Genomic DNA, 20,194 nt, shown 5'->3' on the forward strand with positions numbered 1-20,194 from the left:
GCAACTTTCATTACAACACTTTCGCATAATTTTGAGATTCGTAGAAACTATCACTACATCACTGTAGCATAATTTCTTAGGTTCGTAGCAACTCACTACATGACTGTAGCATCATTTTGAGATGAGTAGCAACTCTCATTACAGCACTTTCGCATAATTTTGAGATTCGTAGCATCTATCACTACATCACTGTAGCATCATTTCTTAGGTGAGTAGCAACTCTCATTACATCACTCTAGCATCATTTGGACATTTGTAGCAACTCTCACTACATCACTGTCGCATCATTTTGAGGAAAGTCGCAACTCTCACGACATTACTGGAGCATCATTTTTAAATTCGCAGCAACTCTCATTACATCACTGTAGCATCATTTTGAGGTTCGTAGCATCTCTCACCAAATCACTGTAGCATCATTTTGCGGTTCGTAGCAACTCTCATTACATCACTGTAGCATCATTTTGCGGTTCGTAGCAACTCTCACTACACCACTTTAGCATTATTTTGAAATTAGTATCAACTCTCACCACATCACTGTGGCATCACTTCTTAGGTTTGTCGCAACTCTCATTACATCACTTTAGCATCATTGTGAGGATCGTAGCAACTCTCACGACATTACTGTAGCATCATTTTTAGGTTCGTAGCAACTCTCACCACGTCACTGTAGCATCATTTATTAGGTAAGTAGCAACTGTCACCACATCACTGTAGCATCATTTCTTAGGTATGTAGCAACTCTCATTACATCACTCTAGCATCATTTGGACATTTGTAGCAACTCTCATTACATCACTGTAGCATCATTTCTTAGGTTTGTAGCAACTCTCATTGCATCACTCTAGCATCATTTGGACATTTTTAGCAACTCTCATTACATCACTGTCGCATCATTTTGAGGATAGTCGCAACTCTCACGACATTACTGGAGCATCATTTTGAGGATAGTCGCAACTCTCACCACATCACTGTCGCATCATTTCTTAGGTAAGTAGCAACTCCAATTACATCACTTTAGCGTGATTTTGAAAATACTGTCAACTCTCACCACATCACTGTTCGCATCATTTTGAGATTCGTAGCAACTCTCATTACATCACTGCAGCATCATTTTGAGGTTCGTAGCAACTCTCACCACATCACTGTAGCATCATTTCTTAGGTAAGTAGCAACTCTCACCACATCACTGTAGCATCATTTCTTAGGTATGTAGCAACTATCATGACATCACTTTAGCATGATTTTGAGATTAGTAGCAACTCTCACTACATTACTGTAGCATCATTTTGTAGGTTAGTAGCAACTCTTATTACAGCACTTTCGCATAATTTTGAAATTAGTAGCAACTCTCACCACATCACTGTAGCATCACTTCTTAGGTTTTTTGCGACTCTCATTACATCACTGTTCGCATCATTTTGAGATTCGTAGCAACTCTCATTACATCACTGCAGCATCATTTTGAGGTTCGTAGCAACTCTCACCACATCACTGTAGCATCATTTCTTCGGTTTGTAGCAACTCTCATGACATCACTTTAGCTTGATTTTGAAATTACTATCAAGTCTCACCACATCACTGTTGCATCATTTTGAGGATCGTAGCAACTCTCACTTCATCACTGTCGCGTCATTTTTTACATTTGTAGGTTAGTAGCAACTCCCATGACATCACTGCAGCATCATTTTGAGGTTTGTAGCAACTCTCACTACATTACTGGAAGCATCAATTTGAGGTTCGTAGCAACTCTCACCACATCACTGTTGCATCATTTCTTTGGTTAGAAGCAACTCTCATGACATCACTTTAGCATGATTTTGAGATTAGTAGCAACTCTCACTACATTAGTGTAGCATCATTTCTTTGGTTTGTAGCAACTCTCATTACATCACTTTAGCATGATTTTGAGATTCGTAGCAACTCTCACGACATCACTGTAGCATCATTTCTTTGGTTAGAAGCAACTCTCATTACATCACTTTAGCATGATTTTGAGATTCGTAGCAACTCTCACCACATCACTGTAGCATCATTTCTTTGGTTTGTAGCAACTCTCATTACATCACTTTCGCATGATTTTGAGATTCGTAGCAACTCTCACGACATCACTGTAGCATCATTTTGAGGTTTTAAGCAACTCTTTTCCCAACTCAACCAGACCAAGAGATTAATTCAGAGATGTGGCAGTTAGTCCAGCTGAAGAAAGGCTTTCGGCCTGTGAGGCCTAACACCCCTTTTCAAAGCCAGAATTCAAGTGGCCACATGTTCTTGAACAAAGGGTTGTAAAAAGGGGTGATGATTCTGGCCACGGCCCCCACCCTCCAAGAACCTGTGAGTCAGTCTGACCGGAAGTTGCCTGTCAAAATGCTATTGGCTGAGAGCCAGTACCATCCCACGGGAAATGACATCATCTGTCTCACACATAAAAAATTCAGTGCGGAGAAGATTCTTTCTCTTCTGTGATTTTCTTCTCTTTGGTGGTTTTCAGCGTCTTCAGAAGGTTCAACCTCTCCAGTGGTCTTCAACCTCTCCGGTTCTCCACTTGGACCTCAAGTGGGCAGTGCAGTGATGACAGAGACTCCACAAGGACACCTCTCTCCCTCCTGTCACAGCGTCCAGAGAAGCCACCGTCGAGCCACGCAGTCCGCGTGAACTGGTCCCTGGTGAAAGAAAGCTCATCCCAGCTTCTTCATCCTTCCCACCAGTAACTCCAGCTGACCCTGCAGGCTGCCCCGCCGCCGCTCTGCTGCCCTCCGAGTTGAGCTGAACTGCGCTCCGGAACATGGAAACTGAATCCCTTACCGCTCCACCGGGTCAAGTAAGGATTTCCTTAACTAGGCATTTTCTGGGCAGAGAAATAGCTCAGTGTGTTGTATGATGTTTGTGAATGTTCTGTTTATGTGACGGAAGTCCTGTAATTAGCAGAAATTACATAGAATTATACGTTATTTATTGATGTTAGTTATTAATAACTGTGACCTCTCAAGAAGGTGTTACCTGTTATTAATACTGCACAAGTGTGTTAACACACACATTTTTGGGTTTACCTTTGTCCTCTCTCTCTCTCTCGCTCTCTCTCTCTCTCTCTCTCTCTCTCTCTCTCTCTCTCTCTCTCTTGCTAAGCGCTACGCTGAGTTATTAACATTCCGTAAGTTCTACCTCCACGGTGCTAACTAGCGGCTAGCTAGCCTCAGCTAACTAGCCTAGCTGTTCGCCTTGCTGCGACGCGATGTGGTTGCTAGGCAACCAGACTCCCCCCCTCCCCTTCCTTACTCCCTCACACACATGTTTACACACACACACGCACACACACATATTATCACTTGTGTCTTTCGTTAGATAACCGTCATACCAACGTGTTGCTGATTGATTGATGCACTGTGTTAATAAATATATTTTTATTATAAGAGAGGAGTCGTAGTGTCTTTTGTGTACCAACTTGTGGTCACGTGTCTCAGCAACAGCAGTGCTTTGATCTCATCCTCCAACATCAGAGCTGTCCCTTGGTCGTTAATGTTACAGAATATTGACTGTTAGTAGATAAACTCTGTGAGAGACTGGTAACTGTTACAAGTTTGGTCGCATTTTAGTTTCCCTGAACTCATCAGGGTGGTGCCCCGAATAATTAATATTTAATATTAATTATTAATTTATTTAATAATCGATAATTATATCATTATTTTTGACCAATTCGCTCTTCAGCGCACAACAGAGGTCACTGTGACTCAGCCTGCAGCAGTGAGATCTGCTCCAGGAGCCTCCGTCTCCCTCCCATGTTCAACCAGTCAGGATGTTTATAGTGGGAACCGTTTATCCTGGTACCAGCAGAGAGAAGGAGAACCTCCTAAACCTCTCATTTACTGGGCCACCTCGAGAACATCAGGGACTCCAGCTCGTTTTTCAGGCAGTGGATCAAACTCTGGCTTCACTCTGACCATCAGTGGAGTTCAGGCTGAAGATGCAGCCGTTTATCACTGTCAGAGTCTTCACAGCATCAACAGTCAGTGGGTGTTCACACTGTGAAAAACCATCGTACAAAAACCTCCCTCAGTCACACTGAAGTGAAACTGAACTGACTGCTGCAGCTGGGAGCTGCTGACACACACACACACACACACACACTCACACACACACACACACACACACACACACACACACACACACACAGGCTTGATGAGAAGAACTAGAACTAGAAGAACTAGGATTCAGATTTTCTGCTGATGACGTTGTGATCTTCATCACCAATTCTTCATCCTGATTGTGGTCCTTCATCAGATTAGCAGCTTCTCTCTGATGATGTCACTCACATCAACTTTGCTTCTGCTTGGATTTTCAATGAACTTCAAGAAAAACCAGCAGCAGCAGCAGGGAGGGACGACTGGACCCTGCAGAGAGAGACTGATCAGCTCTAAAAGGGGACAGGAGGCTGAGACTTCTGCTGCTCGTCCTCACACGACTCTGCTGAGGAGACTTTTGGAGGAAACTCGTCTTCGGTCTCTCATTTCTCTCTGAGCTCAGTAACCATAGCAACCGAGAGGCATCGCTGCTGGACCGTGACAACAGACGGTTTCAGAACTAAAGATAAAAAGAAGAGAGAACTCACCGTTCCTAAGTTTCAACAGCCAAAATAAAAGCAGCTTTGGAAAGTTTGAAAAACCACCAGAATGAACACTTGTTGGTTCATCTGGTTTGGTTTCACTGAAGCCAAACACAAGATCCAGATTCTCGTGATCTTTGTGTCTGCCTTGACCAATGGTGTGAGAGAGAGACAGATTTTTAATTTTTTAAAATCCATTTTATTTGCTGCTCTTACATATTAAAGCATTTCACTGTGTACTTGGAATGATCACATTCTCAACAAAATCACCCTTCCTTTCAATCAAAAGATCAGTTTATAGACACTCATGCTGAACGATACACACATGGACCTACACAGACATGAACCTATGTACACACACACACACACACACACACACATTTTATCTTCAGCAGGTTCACCAACAACAGCTTGTTGTCTTCCACAGGACTCAGGACTCTCTGGTGGCACCACACATTTCTAAATGAGTCCAAATCTCCTGATATTTGATGAAAGCTGAAGTCCAGCTGGATCCTGGATCCTGGATCTGATGAGTTCCACACACAGGAACAGAACCCACCCTCCTCCTTCAGCTCACATACACCACCATCTTGGCCTGGACCAGCACAAAGAATACTTTTTACTTTTGAGAGTGAGGTTCCCATACATGGAAATCTAATATTTATTATACTGCAGTATATTTTCCAATATACTTTGATGTCTGAACTCTGACTCTGATGTCATTGGTGGTGACTGAATTCTACCCCCTGACAGACTGGGAAGGCTCCTATTGGTGATGTCATCATAAATACATGAAGGTCTTGTTTCAGTGTCAGGAACCAATCAGAGCAGCCTCCTCCTGACTAAACAGCTCTACTCATCAAGCCCCTGACCCCAGACTCTTCTTGGTGAACTGATCAGAGATCAGATTAGTAGAGAAGCAGTGACACAAAGGGAAACTTGCTCATTCCCTGAACGCAGCTTCATCAAACAGAGCAATGCTAACTGTTCACCTGCAGCAGTGATGTCATCAGGACAGGAAGTTGATCAGACATGGGAACTTTGACTCAGATCAACCAGGGAGGGAGGAGTTCTCAGAGTCTGATTGTGCTGATGAATCATCAGAACTCTCCATCACGCCGTGGTCTCAGCGTTGACCTGAAGTCCCAGGCTTCAAGGGTTCTCCCCAAACTCTCAGGGTGGGTCTGACCACATCTGAGCAGGACACCATGAACAGGCTACATGAGGACATCTCAGTGTCAAATCTGTCATTTCCTGCTGCCAGGAGGTGGCGCTGTGGTCACTACTGACCTGTAGATGTGTTCAGACTGGGATGTTGATCAAACCTGGAAGTTTCAAACAGACCTGACAGGTGGAGAGGATTCAGAAGAGTTGAAGCTTCATTTTAGTTGGAGCCTGAAAATGAGGTGAGACTGAGGGCTCCCAGGAGTTGCAGGTAGGTGCTGCCCCCTAGTGACCCAGTGGAGAACAACATGTAATGACATGAACGTTCTCCATTTTTCCAGTTCTTGACTTCATTCATCCTCAGACTTCTTCAAGCTGGAAGAGAGTGAGATCATTTAAAGTAGAGAGTCAATAATCAGCATCTCATCACTCATTTGTTCTCTGGTGGTGACCTCACGACTCAGCAGTGTGACATCACACATTTCGCTGATGTCATCCTCAAGTGTGTCACTCAGTTCATGCAGCCTTCATTGTTTTATTTTATTATTTCCTTTCACTTTGATCTTCACAAAGACAAAGTGCGTCTGATGGAGGCACCACTGATAGAGTGGAATGTTTCCATGTTGCCATGACAACGTGAGGCCCCTCACCTCCTCTGTTCCTTCTGAGTCGGCGTCAGAAGAGCAAGATGGCTGCTTCTCCATCTGGGTGGATGAGCAGCTCCTCCCATCTCAGGCAGACGCTCCCTGGCTGCATGTCAGCAGCTCCTCAAAGCTCCTTCTGGTTTCTTTGCTCTCCTGATGCTGCGCTGGTGGATTTGTCCACCTCTCATTCTCCAGGGTTCTCAGCCTCATGTTCTCTCCCTCCTGTTCCAGCTCCTCCAAGTTTCCAGTGGAAGTTTGGCTTTTGTTTGCTACTTTGTCTTTTCTCCTCTGTTGGGGCTTTGAGTTCCTTTGTTGTTCTTTGTCTTTTCATCATTCAAGCCTCCTTTTGTTGAACGCTCCTCTCCCCCGTCTGTATTTGGGTCCTGTTCTCCTCCACTTTGGCCAAGAAGGCGGCCCAACAAGAGTCACCAGTGATGTCACAGCTCCTGGATGCCCCGCCCCTTCATCTGGTGCAGGTCGTGTGATGTCACTGAATCCCACTCAGACCAAACCAGTCAGAGATCAGTGTGTTTGTGTCAGTGATGTCATCGCCGCTGACATCACAGCCCTCCATCCAGACACGCCAGACTGAGGTGGAGGAGGTGATGTTGGGGTTTTCAAGGTCTTCGTCATGAGTGGGAGGGGCTGAGCTGGTGAATGATCAGCTGACCAGGTCTGGGCTCAGTTCAGATGTTGAGCCACTGCTGACTGCCGTTTGCCTGAGGAAGACCAACGTTCCCCTCAAGAAATGGAGGGCAGTTTTTAGTGCAGCGTTGATTCTGGTTGGAGTTTTCCTTTCCTTTGCCCTGCACCTCTCTGGTGGGGAGGTGCTCCCTGTTGACGAGGACTCAGTGGAGAAGACTGGACCAGGACCTTCACTGGTTCAAGGAGCACCGAGGCAAAGGGAGGCCCAGACCAGCAGCCAGGGTGACCAGTTTGAAAAGCTGCTCCTCTTCCATGCTGACTTGTTGGTGTCTCCTCTTTTATTCCTGAGTGATTTTAATCTCAGCTCTCTGAACCTGAATGGAGCAGAACCAGGAAATCATTGCAGGAAATCATGGAGGAGAAATGAATGAATGAGACTTCCAGTCAAACTGAGACAAACGTCCAGGTTTGGTCATCAAAGATATCTGACATTCATCAGTAGACTGACAAAGATGCTCATTATTATTGCAGCTGATTAAACTAGAGAATAAAGAGGGTCTCACTTTGGAAAAAAAATATTGCAGTATATTTTTGTTTTATCAGAGAGGCTTTAATGTCTGTCTTTGATGTCTAAACTCTGACTCTGATGTCATTGGTGGTGACTGAATTCTACCCCCTGACAGACGGAAGGCTCATATTGGTGATGCAGGTAGGTGCTGCCCCCTAGTGACCCAATGGAGAACGACATGTAATGACATGAAGATTCTACATTTTTCCACTTGTGAGATAAAAATACCTCACAGCAAGAAGGTTCTGGGTTCGAGTCCTGGCTGGAGCACAGGATCTTTCTGTGTGAGTCTCCATGTTCTCCTGTTCCTGTGTGGGTTCTCTCTGGTACTCCAGCTTCCTCCACAGTCCAAAGACATCAAGAGGGGACGAGGCTGATTGATACTCTAAATTGACTGTAGGTGTGACTGTGAGAGTGAATGGTTGTCTGTCTCTGTGTGTTGGCCCTGTGATGGACAGGTGACCTGTCCAGGGTGAACCCCGCCTCTCACCTGTAGACGCTGGGATAGGCTCCACCCACCCCATGACCCTTAACAGGAATAAGAGGAAGACAATGGATGGATGGATGGATGGATGGACTCGCTCGTACTCCGCCACGGTTTCCTCCAGCAGAGCCACGATCTGCTCCGCGGCCGCCGCCAGCCGCTCGGTGAGCAGCGCTCTCAGCACCGGGACTCCAGCCGCTGAGTCTCCTTCTCCCAGCTGCAGCAGGAAGTCTTCAGCGGCGGCGAGGATCCGCTCCTGGACCGACACCCGCAGCAGCTGCGCGGCGCACATGTTGAGGTTCTACCGGCGCCACTCAGCCTTCAGGAGACAAAGACCGAGGCCGGGGCTTCACGGACTTCTCCTTCTTTCCTTGTTGTGTTCAAAGCTTCCCGCTTCTTCTTCTCGTTCTGTGAAGCGCGTAATGATGACGTATGTGGTGACGTCCAAAGCCTCTCCAGCCGGCAGTGACCACGTGACTGATTCAGGACCTCCTTCTCCGGCTTGGCGTGAGATTCTAAATGTAAAGCAGTGAAACGCCGTGGTTTCCTCCCTCCTCGTCCAAAAGCGTTCGCTATTTGATCAAAGGAAGGAGACACAAGTGACTCCATGTTGTGGAGGCTGAACTCAGAGTTGAGAGAACTTTCATTCTGATCTGAGAGCAGCAACAAAGCCACTGAGAAAAACTGAACCACTGTCAGAGTCGGCACAGCATCAGCAGTCAGGCTGTGTTCACACTGGGAGAAACCATCGGACAGAAACCTCCCTCAGTCACACTGAAGGAACCTGAACTGACTGCTGCAGCTGGGACACACACACACACACACACACACACACACACACACACACACACACACACACACACACACAAATAGTTTGTCTTTGAGAGAGGACAAAAAATATTTGACTGTGCTGACATGAACTTTCATTGTCTAATTTCAGTCTCCTACAAAAGTGTGTGAATGTGGTCGTTGTGGCCGAGTGGTGAAGGCGATGGACTAGAAATCCATTGGGGTCTCCCTGCTCAGGTTGGAGTCCTGCCAACAACGTTAAACTGTTGACAATTTAAATTTGACCCATTTTTCCTCCACACTGTCCTTCATCACAGCATTTAACATCAGGACTGCTCCCAGATCAGCTCCATGACCTCATCCCTGCACCAGAGTACCGCCCAAGTTCATCAAAAACGGCCAAGCATAAATATATAATATGTATATAATGTGAACACACCTGTACAGGTGCGTTAACGTGCTTAATGATAGAGAATGAGTGAAAGGTTTGTTCAGAGTGGAGTGCAGTACCACAGTCAGGCCAGCAGGTGGGGCTTTTGTTGGTGCTGTCTACCTAATTGCGGTATCTGTGCTCTGCCAGCAGAGGTCGTGCTTCCCCACCAATCTTCTAGGGTGTCTGAGTGGTGCCGCCATGTTTAGGTCGTAGCAGGAGGACGTAGGTTGGTACTTGGCAGTTCGGACGTAGCGAAAGTCACGTTATGAATGGAGGGCTGAGTTGGAGCAGAGGGGGGCAGGATCCTGAGGGTGGACTGTCTTTAGGGGGCTGAGGTGTCTGGTGGTCTTGGTGGACCCTCTGCATCTCAAGCTGAGACCACAGAGTCCTGTGTTCTTGAGTCATTGTGTATAGTCTCTGTTGTTGGCGAGGTCAGTGTGGTCCCTGGTGGTCTAGTGGCTAGGATTCGGTGCTTTCACCGCCGCGGCCCGGGTTCAATTCCCGGTCAGGGAATGAGTTATTTAGAGGTTGAGGGAGAGGTGATCAGGTGGTCCACATGATGGTGGAGGTGATGAACTGTGAGTCCATCATGGCTCCACTCTCACCCCCATTGTAGTGTTCTTGGTTCACTCTGCCATGGCCCCATGTTGAAGGGTGACTGTCTCATTCAGGTCCAACCCTTTGTTAGACTCTATTAAGTCACTGACTCCTGCAAGGACAAACTGTAATCCTCCTTAGTAGCTTTGGTTATTGATGATCTGCAATGGTTCGTGGGGGTGGAGCCTATCCCAGCAGCCCTCAGGTGAGGGGCGGGGTTTATCCTGGACAGGTCACCAGTCCATGGCAGGGCCAACACATAGAGACAGATTGATTATAAAAATGTTCATCCCCAGTTTGAAGTTAGAGACAGGATTTAAGTGTGGAAGGTTTTTGTATCTTCATTTTAATTCTGAGTGTTGTAAACTGTTTCTAACAAATGCTACTGTTCAACAGTCAAAATGTTTTCTAACCAAGCTGAATGCTCTCATATACTTTTTAAAGTTGAGTTTCTTTCATGTCCTTCGGAGATCAAAGACAGAATTCTAGGTACAAATAAATAAACAATAAAAGCCCTGATGACATCATCATCAATTCTGACTTTGATCTGGAGGCTCTTGCTTCAAATAAAAACCGTTGTTCCATGGAAAGATTTGCATATAAACAAACACACACACACACACACACACACACACACACACACACACACACACACACACACACACACACACACTCCCAGTCACTAACCCATATTGTCATCACTTAAACCACCACTGGAGTATTGACAGAGATTCCACATGTTGGTCAACCAGAGAAGCTCCAACTGGTGAAGGTCATCCAACCCTGCATGAAGGTCAACCTCCATCATCTGCTGCTCCTTAGCAGGGACTTAGCTCCAATGGTAGAGTGCTAGCTTAGCATGTGAGAGGTAGAGGGATGGATGCCCTCCTTCTCAGAATACTTTAACTTGTTCTGTTGATCAGAGGAGCTGCTGGGTGATGAATGCTGATGTTTGTCCACTGCTGTGATAAAGTGTCCCCTGTTACTGAGATGAGGATGAACACCTGCTCAGGTCAAAGCTGCAATCAAACCAGGGACTCTGAACCTCCCACACAGTGAAGGAGTTTGTCCTGCAGGTTGATGGACGCTTTGGAATTCCTTCAACATTGATTCCTTTCCTGTCTCCTGCTGAGTCAGCTTCCAGAACCTGGTCAAGAGGAGGCTGAGAGCTCAGGAGGTGATGTGACGGCTGGTTGGACAACTCAGCAGCCAGAGCTTCCAGTCTGAGACCCCAGCTCCACACCATGGAGAGCCTCCTGGATGATGTCCTGAAGCAGCGTCCCTGTTTGTCTCCTTGCTGCAGCTGGACGCCCCTCCCAGCTCTGAGAGTCCAGCAGTGTTGCTCTCTGTCCATCTGATGTCCGTCCTCTCCTGTGTTCGTCCGTTGAGGAGAAGGGAGACGGATTTCTCTTCCTCTCTTCTCTCCAGACGACCTTCTTCCTGTGTCAAACTACTTTGCTCTGCTCAAAGATCAAACTGATCCAGTGGCTCCAGGTGCCTGGACCTCTCTGGACCAGCCGGTCCTGAGTGAACACCTGCTCAGGTCAAAGCTGCAATGAAGTCAATTCATAACCCTAATTTTTTGAAGTACTGCAGTTACTACAAGATAAGAAGTACATGGATGATGAAGCCTCTTATAATAAGAATAATGATAACAATAATGATAATAGCAATAATGATAATGATAACAATAAGGATAATTGTTGGCGCTGCCATCATAAAAAGGCTGGAGCACCGACTAAAATGTTAAACTGACGGAGGAAAAGTCGACCCAGCCGTCGGTTCAGTTTGACCGGCATGCACACACCCTCATGAGCAGGGCCAGCGGTCATTTATTGATTTGCTACACCTGGTAAGTGACAACCACGCCCCGTTTCCAGGCAACCAGATCAGCTGAGAGCACAAACAATCACAGCCTTCAACCCCCCACTTGCTCTCAGACTAAACAACAACAATACAGTGGGCCACATACATTCACATATTTCATTTTCCTTTCATGTTTCTGCTCCTCACACCAAAAATAGAACACCAAATGGTTTTACTTGGAGGGTTAGTGAGAATGTCAGCCACCATGTCAGCTGTTGGGCAATATTCCTCCATTATTCTTCCATCATTAAGGGCAGATGGAACAAAATGAAACTTGATGCCAACATGCTCACACCTTTGACGACATTCTTCATCGTCCATTCCTTTTCATGGCTGCACAAGATACATGTTTCTAGTGTTGCAGCTGCCAAAGCCATGAGCTCTGCTGCACCTGTGGATAAAGCAACTGGGGGCTGTTTTTAGATTTCCAAGAAATAACAGGACCCGTTTCAGTCCAACTAAAACAAGAACCAGTTGTGCCTGGCCTGTCGTTCTGATCTGCCGCCCAGTCAGCATCACCAAATGCAACAAGGTTAAGGTTCACACCATTTCTCCTGGAACACAAATCCTGGTTCACAGTCCCTTTAAATACCTCAACTCATGCTGAGCTGCTAGCCAGTGTTGTTCTTTTGGTTCAGATGAGTATTGTGACAGCTGAGTGACAATAAAGCTAAGATCTGGTCCAGTAGATGTCATTCCATAGATCAAGCTGCCAACCATTTCTGGATCCCTTTTTGGATCAACAGGTTCACCTTCATTGTCAAATGTCAATTTGCTTTCACATGGGGTTGATCTAGACTTGCAATGAGTCAGGTCAAACTCTCCAAAAGGTTTGGAATGCACCTCTTTTGGCTCATCTTTCGTTCCCTGTCTTCCTGTGCAAAATCAATGCCAAGGAAGTGTTTGAGTTTACCAAGATCTTTCATTTTGAATTCCACTCAACATTTCCTTCACATTTCTGAGTGTTTGACCATCACTCGCTGCAATAAGAAGATCATCAACCCAGATTATCAGTATTATTTTCTCACTTTCAGTTTGTCTACTGTAAACACAGTGGTCGGCTGGGTTTTGGATCAAACCTTTTTGGCCGAGGAAATCATGTCACATTTGATTCCAATTCCGCCCCGACTGTTTCAAACCATGAAGTGATTTGTTCAGCTTACAGGCTAGTTTTTCACCTGTCTCTGACTGAACCTCAAACCCTTCTGGCTGTTCCATGTACAGCTCACAATCAACAGGGGCATGCAAACAGGCAGTTTTTACATCCATCTGGTGCAGTTCTAAACCATGTTGAGCTGCCAGTTGCATTAAGCTTCGTACAGATGTCACATCAGCAGTTGGCGAAAAGGTCTCCTGATAATCAGCACCCTCAACGTGACTATAACCTTTCGCCACATACCTGGCTTTGTACGTCGTCTCAACAGGGTTGTCTGTGAGTGTGTGAACCCATCTACCCCCCACTGCACATTTACCTTCATGCAGTGGAGTTAAGGTGAACGTCTCATTCTCCCTGAGTGACTGCATCTCTTCCTGCATAGCCTTCGTCCACTGTTCTGACTCGGGGGAACTCATCGCCTCTCTCAGCGTTCGGGTAAATCAGAAATGGCTCTGGAACAATAATCCACACTGGTCAGTACATGGTCATCCTTACATTTGACCTCACACTCATAGTCCCTTAATACTGAGGACGTCTCCTCTCCCTCTCTGGATCACGTCGGCTGCTACCGTTTCCCGTTTCAGCTCAGTTGGTGTTCGACTCCCACACCTCTACTAGTTTTTCCTGGGGAATTGGTTTCGTCATGTCCTTTTGTGGGAAGTGGGTTTCAACACTCTCCCTACGCAAAATGTACTCACTGGTGTCCTGATCTGTCTGAGTGTGACATTCATTGACACTCTTTGTGATAAACTTCACCAACCTGTTTTTGGAAACTTTGCCTGACTCATGATAGAAGACTAGATATGCAGGACTATTTTTGTCATAACCAAAAAAGATACATTTTTCCCCTGGAGAGTCTAACTTTTTCTTCTTTTGTTTGTGTGCAAAGCACACTGACCCAAAAGTTTTCATTCTTGAAAGATCTGGCTTCTTTCCTGTCAGCATGTAATATGGAGTCTGCCCTACGCGTCTGTTAAAACACCTGTTGCGAATGACTGCTGCAGTCTGAACTGCGTACGTCCACAGCTCTTTTGGGAGGCTACTCTCAATTATCAGGCATCCAGCCGTTTCTAGTGAAGTTCTCCAGTTCCTCTCAGCAGTCCCACTCTGATGGGGTGAATAGGGAGCTGAGGTTTCGTGTCCAATGCCATTTTTGCCGAGCAGTGACTGAAATTCGCGAGATGTAAACTCTGTGCCATTATCGGATCTTGTGCATTTGATTTTACCATAAGGAGCAACATCAGCAATGAACTTCTCAGTGCCTTGAACAGTGTCACTCTTAGCTTTCAAAAAATAGGTCAACACTGCTCCTGAACAGTCATCAGTGAATGCCAAGACATACCTGAGCCCGTCTTTTGCTGCCGGCTCTGTAGGTCCGGCCAAATCTGTGTGTACCAGTTCAAGTGGAACTCTTGCTTTTTCATCTGGCTCTCTATTCCTGCTCTGAGCAAATTGACCTTTAGTGCACACTTCACATGTCATGTTAGTTTTTTCAGTTTTACCTTTAATTTTCATTCCCTCTGTGACACTTTCCAACTGTAACACATCCTCATAACTACAATGACCGAGAATCTGGTGCCGTGTCTGAAGATCGTAACACCCATCACATTCATCAACATCATCTGTAACAGTGCTGAAATAGAAAAGTCTATCATGCACCTGAATGTCAAATGTCACACCATCTTTAGGGACAAGCTTGTTCTGACCCTCTTTGAAGATGACTGTCGCTCCTTGGGCGATCGCTGCCTTGACTGAAAAGATGTCCTGGGGGAAAGATGGGACATACAGCGGCCCATTCAGCATCGTGTCCATCACCCAACCTTTACTGTCGCTCAGACGAACCATTGCAGTACCTTTCTTCAACGCAACGCCGCTGGTCCTCTCTCCGTCAGCGAGCTCCAGTACGTGCTTATGTGGCTGGAAACTTGCGTCAAAGTCCTTGAACTTTGCGATGTCCCTGATGATGTGCGAAGTGGCTCCTGTGTCCACCATAAGGCCTCTCTCCTTCACTCCGCTGACCAGGGCTCCATCTGCTTGACGGACCTTGAAAGCAAGCGTGTGGTCCTCCTCTTCATCCACAGCCTGCTTCACCTTGTCCCGTCTTCTCCGCCTGCAGTTCACGTCCTTGTGCGTGGAACTCCTGCAGACGCTACACCACTGTCTCTGTCCCCGCTCACCAGCAGCAGAAGTGCACGCCACAGCTTTGTGACCCCTCTGGCCACAGTTGTAACAGGACAGCTTCAAGTTGCCACCATCTCCTCCTCTCACTTTCATCACGCTGTCATCATCTGGGCAAGCGTTGAACTTCTCCGTGCTCTCATAACTCCGCAGCTTAGCTTTAAATGCGGTGAAACTCAACTTCTGGTCACTTTGTGTACTATGGATGGAAAATGGCTGAAATGAGTCTGGCAGGCCCTTCAGAATCATTGCAGTTAACAAGCCATCACTCAAAGATTCTCCCGCATTCCTCAGTGCTGTAATTGCAGTCTCTGCACAGATTACATAATCAGTGACGCTCTCATTGACAGCTTTCTGAAGTGACATCAGTTCTGAGTATAAACTGATCACTCAGGGTTTCCCCTTACCGGCGTAATTCTCCCTCAGAATCTGTAGGGCCTTCCTGCCATCATCCACCGGGTCTCTCATCACAAGAGAGAGGCTTTTATCATCCAACAGCTGAATCAGTTCTGCATACACCTCTTCATTTTTCAAGCATCCTCTGCCGTGGCTGCACCGTTCTCCTCCTCCGTTAGTGAGAGTTGCTATGAACCTCAAAATGAAGCTAAAGTGATGTAATGAGAGTTGTTACTAATTTCAAAATGATGCTAAAGTGATATAATGAGAATTGCAACTAACCAAAGACATGATGCTCCAGTGATGTGGTGAGAGTTGCTACGATGCTCATAATGATGCTAAAGTGCTACTCTCACCACATCACTGTAGCATTATTTCTTAGGTTAGTAATACTCCAGTGATGTGGTGAGAGTTCGTAAAAACCTCAAAATGATGTTAAAGTCATGTAGTGAGAGTTGCTACTCACCTCAAAATGATGCTGACAGTGATGTAATGAGAGTTGCTGAAAAACTAAAAAATGATGCTACAGTGATGTAATGAGAGTTGCTACTAACCTCAAAATGATGCTAAAGTGATGTTATGACAGTTGCTACTCACCTTAGAAATGATGATACAGTGATGTAGTGAGAGTTGCTACTAATTTCATAATGATGCTAAAGTTATGTTAGGACAGTTGCTAGGAACCTAAGAAATGATGCTACAGTGATGTAGTGAGTTGCTACTATCCTCAAAATGATGGTACAGTGATGTAATGAGTGTTGCTACTCATTTCAAAATGATGCTAAAGTGATGTTATGACAGTTGCTACTCACCTTAGAAATGATGATACAGTGATGTAGTGAGAGTTGCTACTAATTTCATAATGATGCTAAAGTTATGTTAGGACAGTTGCTAGGAACCTAAGAAATGATGCTACAGTGATGTAGTGAGTTGCTACTATCCTCAAAATCATGCTACAGTGATGTAATGAGAGTTGCGACTAACCTCAAAATGATGTTACAGTCATGTAGTGAGAGTTGCTACTAACCTCAAAATGATGCTGACAGTAATGCAGTGAGAGTTGCTCCTAACCTGAGAAATGATGCTACAGTGATGTAATGAGAGTTGCTATGAACCTAAGAAATGGTGCTACAGTGATGTGGTGAGAGTTCCTACTAATCTCAAAATGATGCTAAAGTGATGTAATGAGAGTTGCTACGAACCTAAGAAATGATGCTACAATGATGTGATGAGAGTTGCTACGATGATCAAAATCATGCTAAAGTGATGTAATGAGAGTTGCTACTAATCTCAAAATGATGCGAAAGTGATGTCATGAGAGTTGCTACTAATTTCAAAATGATGCTAAAGTGATGTAGTGAGACATTCTACTCATCTCAAAATGGTGCTAAAGTGACTTCATGAGAGTTGCTCCTAACCTAAGAAATGATGATACAGTGATGTAGAGAGAGTTGCTACCCATCTCAAAATGATGCTAAAGTGATGTAATGAGAGTTTCTACTAATTTCATAATGATGCTAAAGTTATGTAAGGACAGTTGCTACGAACCTAAGAAATGATGCTACAGTGATGTAGTGAGTTGCTACTATCCTCAAAATGATGGTACAGTGATGTAATGAGAGTTTCTTCTAACCTAAGAAATGATGCTACATTGATGTGGTGAGAGTTGCGACTAACCTCAAAATGATGCTGACAATAATGTAGTGAGAGTTGCTCCTAACCTGAGAAATGATGCTACAGTGATGTAATGAGAGTTGCTACAAACCTCAAATTGATGTAACAGTCATGTAGCGAGAGTTGCTACTAACCTGAGAAATGATGCTACAGTGATGTAATGAGAGTTGCTACGAACCTCAAATTGATGTAACAGTCATGTAGCGAGAGTTGCTACTAACCTCAAAATGATGCTGACAGTAATGTACTGAGAGTTTTTGCTTACCTCATAATAAGGCTGCAGTGATGTAGTGAGAGTTTCTACTCATCTCAAAATGATGCGAAGGTGATATCATGAAAGTTGCTACTAATTTCAAAATGATGCTAAAGTGATGTAATGAAAGTTTCTTCTAACCTAAGAAATGATGCTACAGTGATGTGGTGAGAGTTGCTACTAATCTCCAAATGATGCTAAAGTGATGGAATGAGAGTTGCTACGAACCTAAGAAATGATGCTACAGTGATGTGATGAGAGTTGCTACGATGCTCAAAATCATGCTAAAGTGATGTAATGAGAGTTGCTACTAATTTCAAAATGATGCTAAAGTGATGTAATGAGAGTTGCTACTAATTTCAAAATGATGCTAAAGTGATGTAGTGAGAGTTTCTACTCATCTGAAAATGATGCTAAAGTGACTTCATGAGAGTTGCTCCTAACCTAAGAAATGATGATACAGTGATGTAGTGAGAGTTGCTACCCATCTCAAAATGATGCTAAAGTGATGTAATGACAGTTGCTACGAACCTAAGAAATGATGCTACAGTGATGCAGTGAGTTGCTACTATCCTCAAAATGATGGTACAGTGATGTGATGAGAGTTTCTTCTAACCTAAGAAATGATGCTACATTGATGTAGTGAGAGTTGCTCCTAACCTGAGAAATGATGCTGCAGTGATGTAATGAGAGTTGCTACGAACCTCAAATTGATGCTGACAGTAATGTGCTGAGAGTTTTTGCTTACCTCATAATAAGGCTGCAGTGATGTAGTGAGAGTTTCTACTCATCTCAAAAGGATGCTAAAGTGATATAATGAGAGTTGCTACTAATTTCAAAATTATGCTAAGTGATGTAATGAAAGTTTCTTCTAACCTAAGAAATGATGCTACAGTGATGTGGTGAGAGTTGCTACTTATCTCAAAATGATGCTGAATGTCATGCAGTAAGAGTTGGTAAAAACCTCAAACTGATGCTACAGTAATGTAGTGAGAGTTGCTACGAACGGAAAAATGATGCTACAATAATGTAGTGAGAGTTGCTTAAAACCTCAAACTGATGCTCCAGTACTGTAGTGAGAGTTTCTACTCATCTCAAAATGATGCTGAATGTCAAGCAGTAAGAGTTGGTAAAAACCTCAAAATGATGCTACAGTGATGTAGTGAGAGTTTCTACGAACCTAAAAATGATGCTACAATAATGTAATGAGAGTTTCTACTAATCTCAAAGTGATGAGAAAGTGATGGAATGAGAGTTGCTACTAAGCAGATAAATGATGCGACAGTGATATGGTGAGAGACGCTACTGATCTCAAAATGATGCGACAGTGATGTGGTGAGAGTTGCTACTAATCTCAAAATGATGCTACAGTGATGTAGTGAGAGTTGCTTCTATCCTCAAAATGATGCGACAGTGATGTAATGAGAGTTGCTACTAACCTCAAAATGATGCTACAGTGATGTAGTGAGAGTTGCTTCTATCCTCAAAATGATGCGACAGTGATGTAATGAGATATGCTACTAACCTCAAAATGATGCTACAGTGATGTCGTGAGAGTTGCTATGAACCTTAAAATGATGCTACAGTTATGGAGTAAGAGTTGCTACTATCCTCAAAATGATGGTCCAGTGATGTAGTAAGATTTGCTACTAATCTCAAAATGATGCTAAAGTGGTGTAATGAGAGTTGCTACGAACCTAAGAAATGGTGCTAAAGTGATGTGGTGACAGTTACTACTAATCTCAAAATGATGCTACAGTGATGTAGTGAGAGTTGCTTCTATCCTCAAAATGATGCGACAGTGATGTAGTGAGAGTTGCTTCTATCCTCAAAATGATGCTACAGTGTTGTAATGAGAGTTGCTACTAACAAAAGAAATGATGCTACAGTGATGTGATTAGACTTGCTACTAACCTCAAATTGATGCTGAAAATAATGTCGAGAGTTGAAACGAACCTCAAAATGATGCTAAAGTGATGTAGTGAGAGTTGCTACAAATCTCCAAATGATGCGAAAGTGACTTCATGAGAGTTGCTCCTAACCTAAGAAATGATGATATAGTGATGTAGTGAGAGTTGCTACTAATCTAAAAATGATGCTACAGTGATGTAGTGAGAGTTGCTTCTATCCTCAAAATGATGCGACAGTGATGTAATGAGAGTTGCTACTAACCTCAAAATGATGCTACAGTGATGTAGTGAGAGTTGCTATGAACCTTAAAATGATGCTACAGTTATGGAGTAAGAGTTGCTACTAACCTCAAAATGATGGTCCAGTGATGTAGTAAGAGTTGCTGCTGACCTAAGAAATGATGCTCCAGTGATGTGGTGAGAGTTGCTACTAATCTCAAAATGATGCTAAAGTGATGTAATGAGAGTTGCTACGAACCTAAGAAATGATGCTACAGTGATGTAGTGAGTTGCTACTATCCTAAAAATGATGCTACAGTGATGTAGTGAGAGTTGCTACGAACCTGAGAAATGGTGCTGACAGTGATGTAGTGAGAGTTGCTACGAACCTGAGAAATGATGCTGACAGTGATGTAATGAGAGTTGCTACTAACCTCAAAATGATGCTACAGTAATGTAGTGAGAGTTTCTACTTATCTCAAAATGATGCTACAGTGATGTAATGAGATTTGCTACTAACAAAAGAAATGATGCCACAGTGATGTGGTTAGAGTTGCTAAAAACCTCAAAATGATGCTGAAAGTAATGTAGGTGAGAGTTGCTACTAACAAAAGAAATGAT

The 20,194-nt window shown here is 44.3% G+C and overlaps 1 protein-coding gene, 1 long non-coding RNA gene and 1 other non-coding gene across 3 annotated transcripts; 2 read left to right on the forward strand and 1 right to left on the reverse strand.

Moving 5' to 3' along the window:
- Positions 1–697: 697 nt before the first annotated feature.
- LOC147271087 (uncharacterized) lies at positions 698–5,043 on the forward strand. Its single transcript, XR_015115742.1, has 5 exons — positions 698–1,466; positions 1,649–1,735; positions 2,159–2,331; positions 2,489–2,818; positions 5,025–5,043. It is a non-coding gene; the product is annotated as an uncharacterized LOC147271087 (long non-coding RNA).
- A 4,722-nt stretch (positions 5,044–9,765) lies between these two features.
- On the forward strand, positions 9,766–9,837 carry trnae-uuc (transfer RNA glutamic acid (anticodon UUC)). The gene has a single exon. It is a non-coding gene; the product is annotated as a tRNA-Glu (tRNA).
- A 4,133-nt stretch (positions 9,838–13,970) lies between these two features.
- Positions 13,971–15,370, reverse strand: LOC147271089 (uncharacterized). Its single transcript, XM_086205715.1, has 3 exons — positions 14,797–15,370; positions 14,603–14,707; positions 13,971–14,381 (listed from the first exon to the last, which is right to left on the reverse strand). The coding sequence occupies exons 1-2, from the start codon at positions 15,368–15,370 to the stop codon at positions 14,628–14,630; spliced, it is 654 nt and encodes a 217-aa protein (XP_086061841.1). The 3' UTR covers positions 13,971–14,381; positions 14,603–14,627.
- Between the last annotated feature and the right edge of the window lie 4,824 nt (positions 15,371–20,194).

The sequence above is a fragment of the Aulostomus chinensis genome, chromosome 1 (genome assembly GCF_037954235.1).
Source record: "Aulostomus chinensis isolate RoL2024-O1b breed Wild chromosome 1, RoL_Achi_v1.0, whole genome shotgun sequence".
NCBI lineage: Eukaryota > Metazoa > Chordata > Actinopteri > Syngnathiformes > Aulostomidae > Aulostomus > Aulostomus chinensis.

Coding starts and splice junctions, on each gene's coding strand:
- LOC147271089 (XM_086205715.1), bottom strand. CDS start 15,370: ATGATTCTGAAGGGCCTGCCAGACTCATTTCAGCCATTTTCCATCCAT. Junction 14,708..14,796: donor CGGCGTTGCGTTGAAGAAAG/GTACTGCAATGG, acceptor TCTTTCCCCCAG/GACATCTTTTCAGTCAAGGC.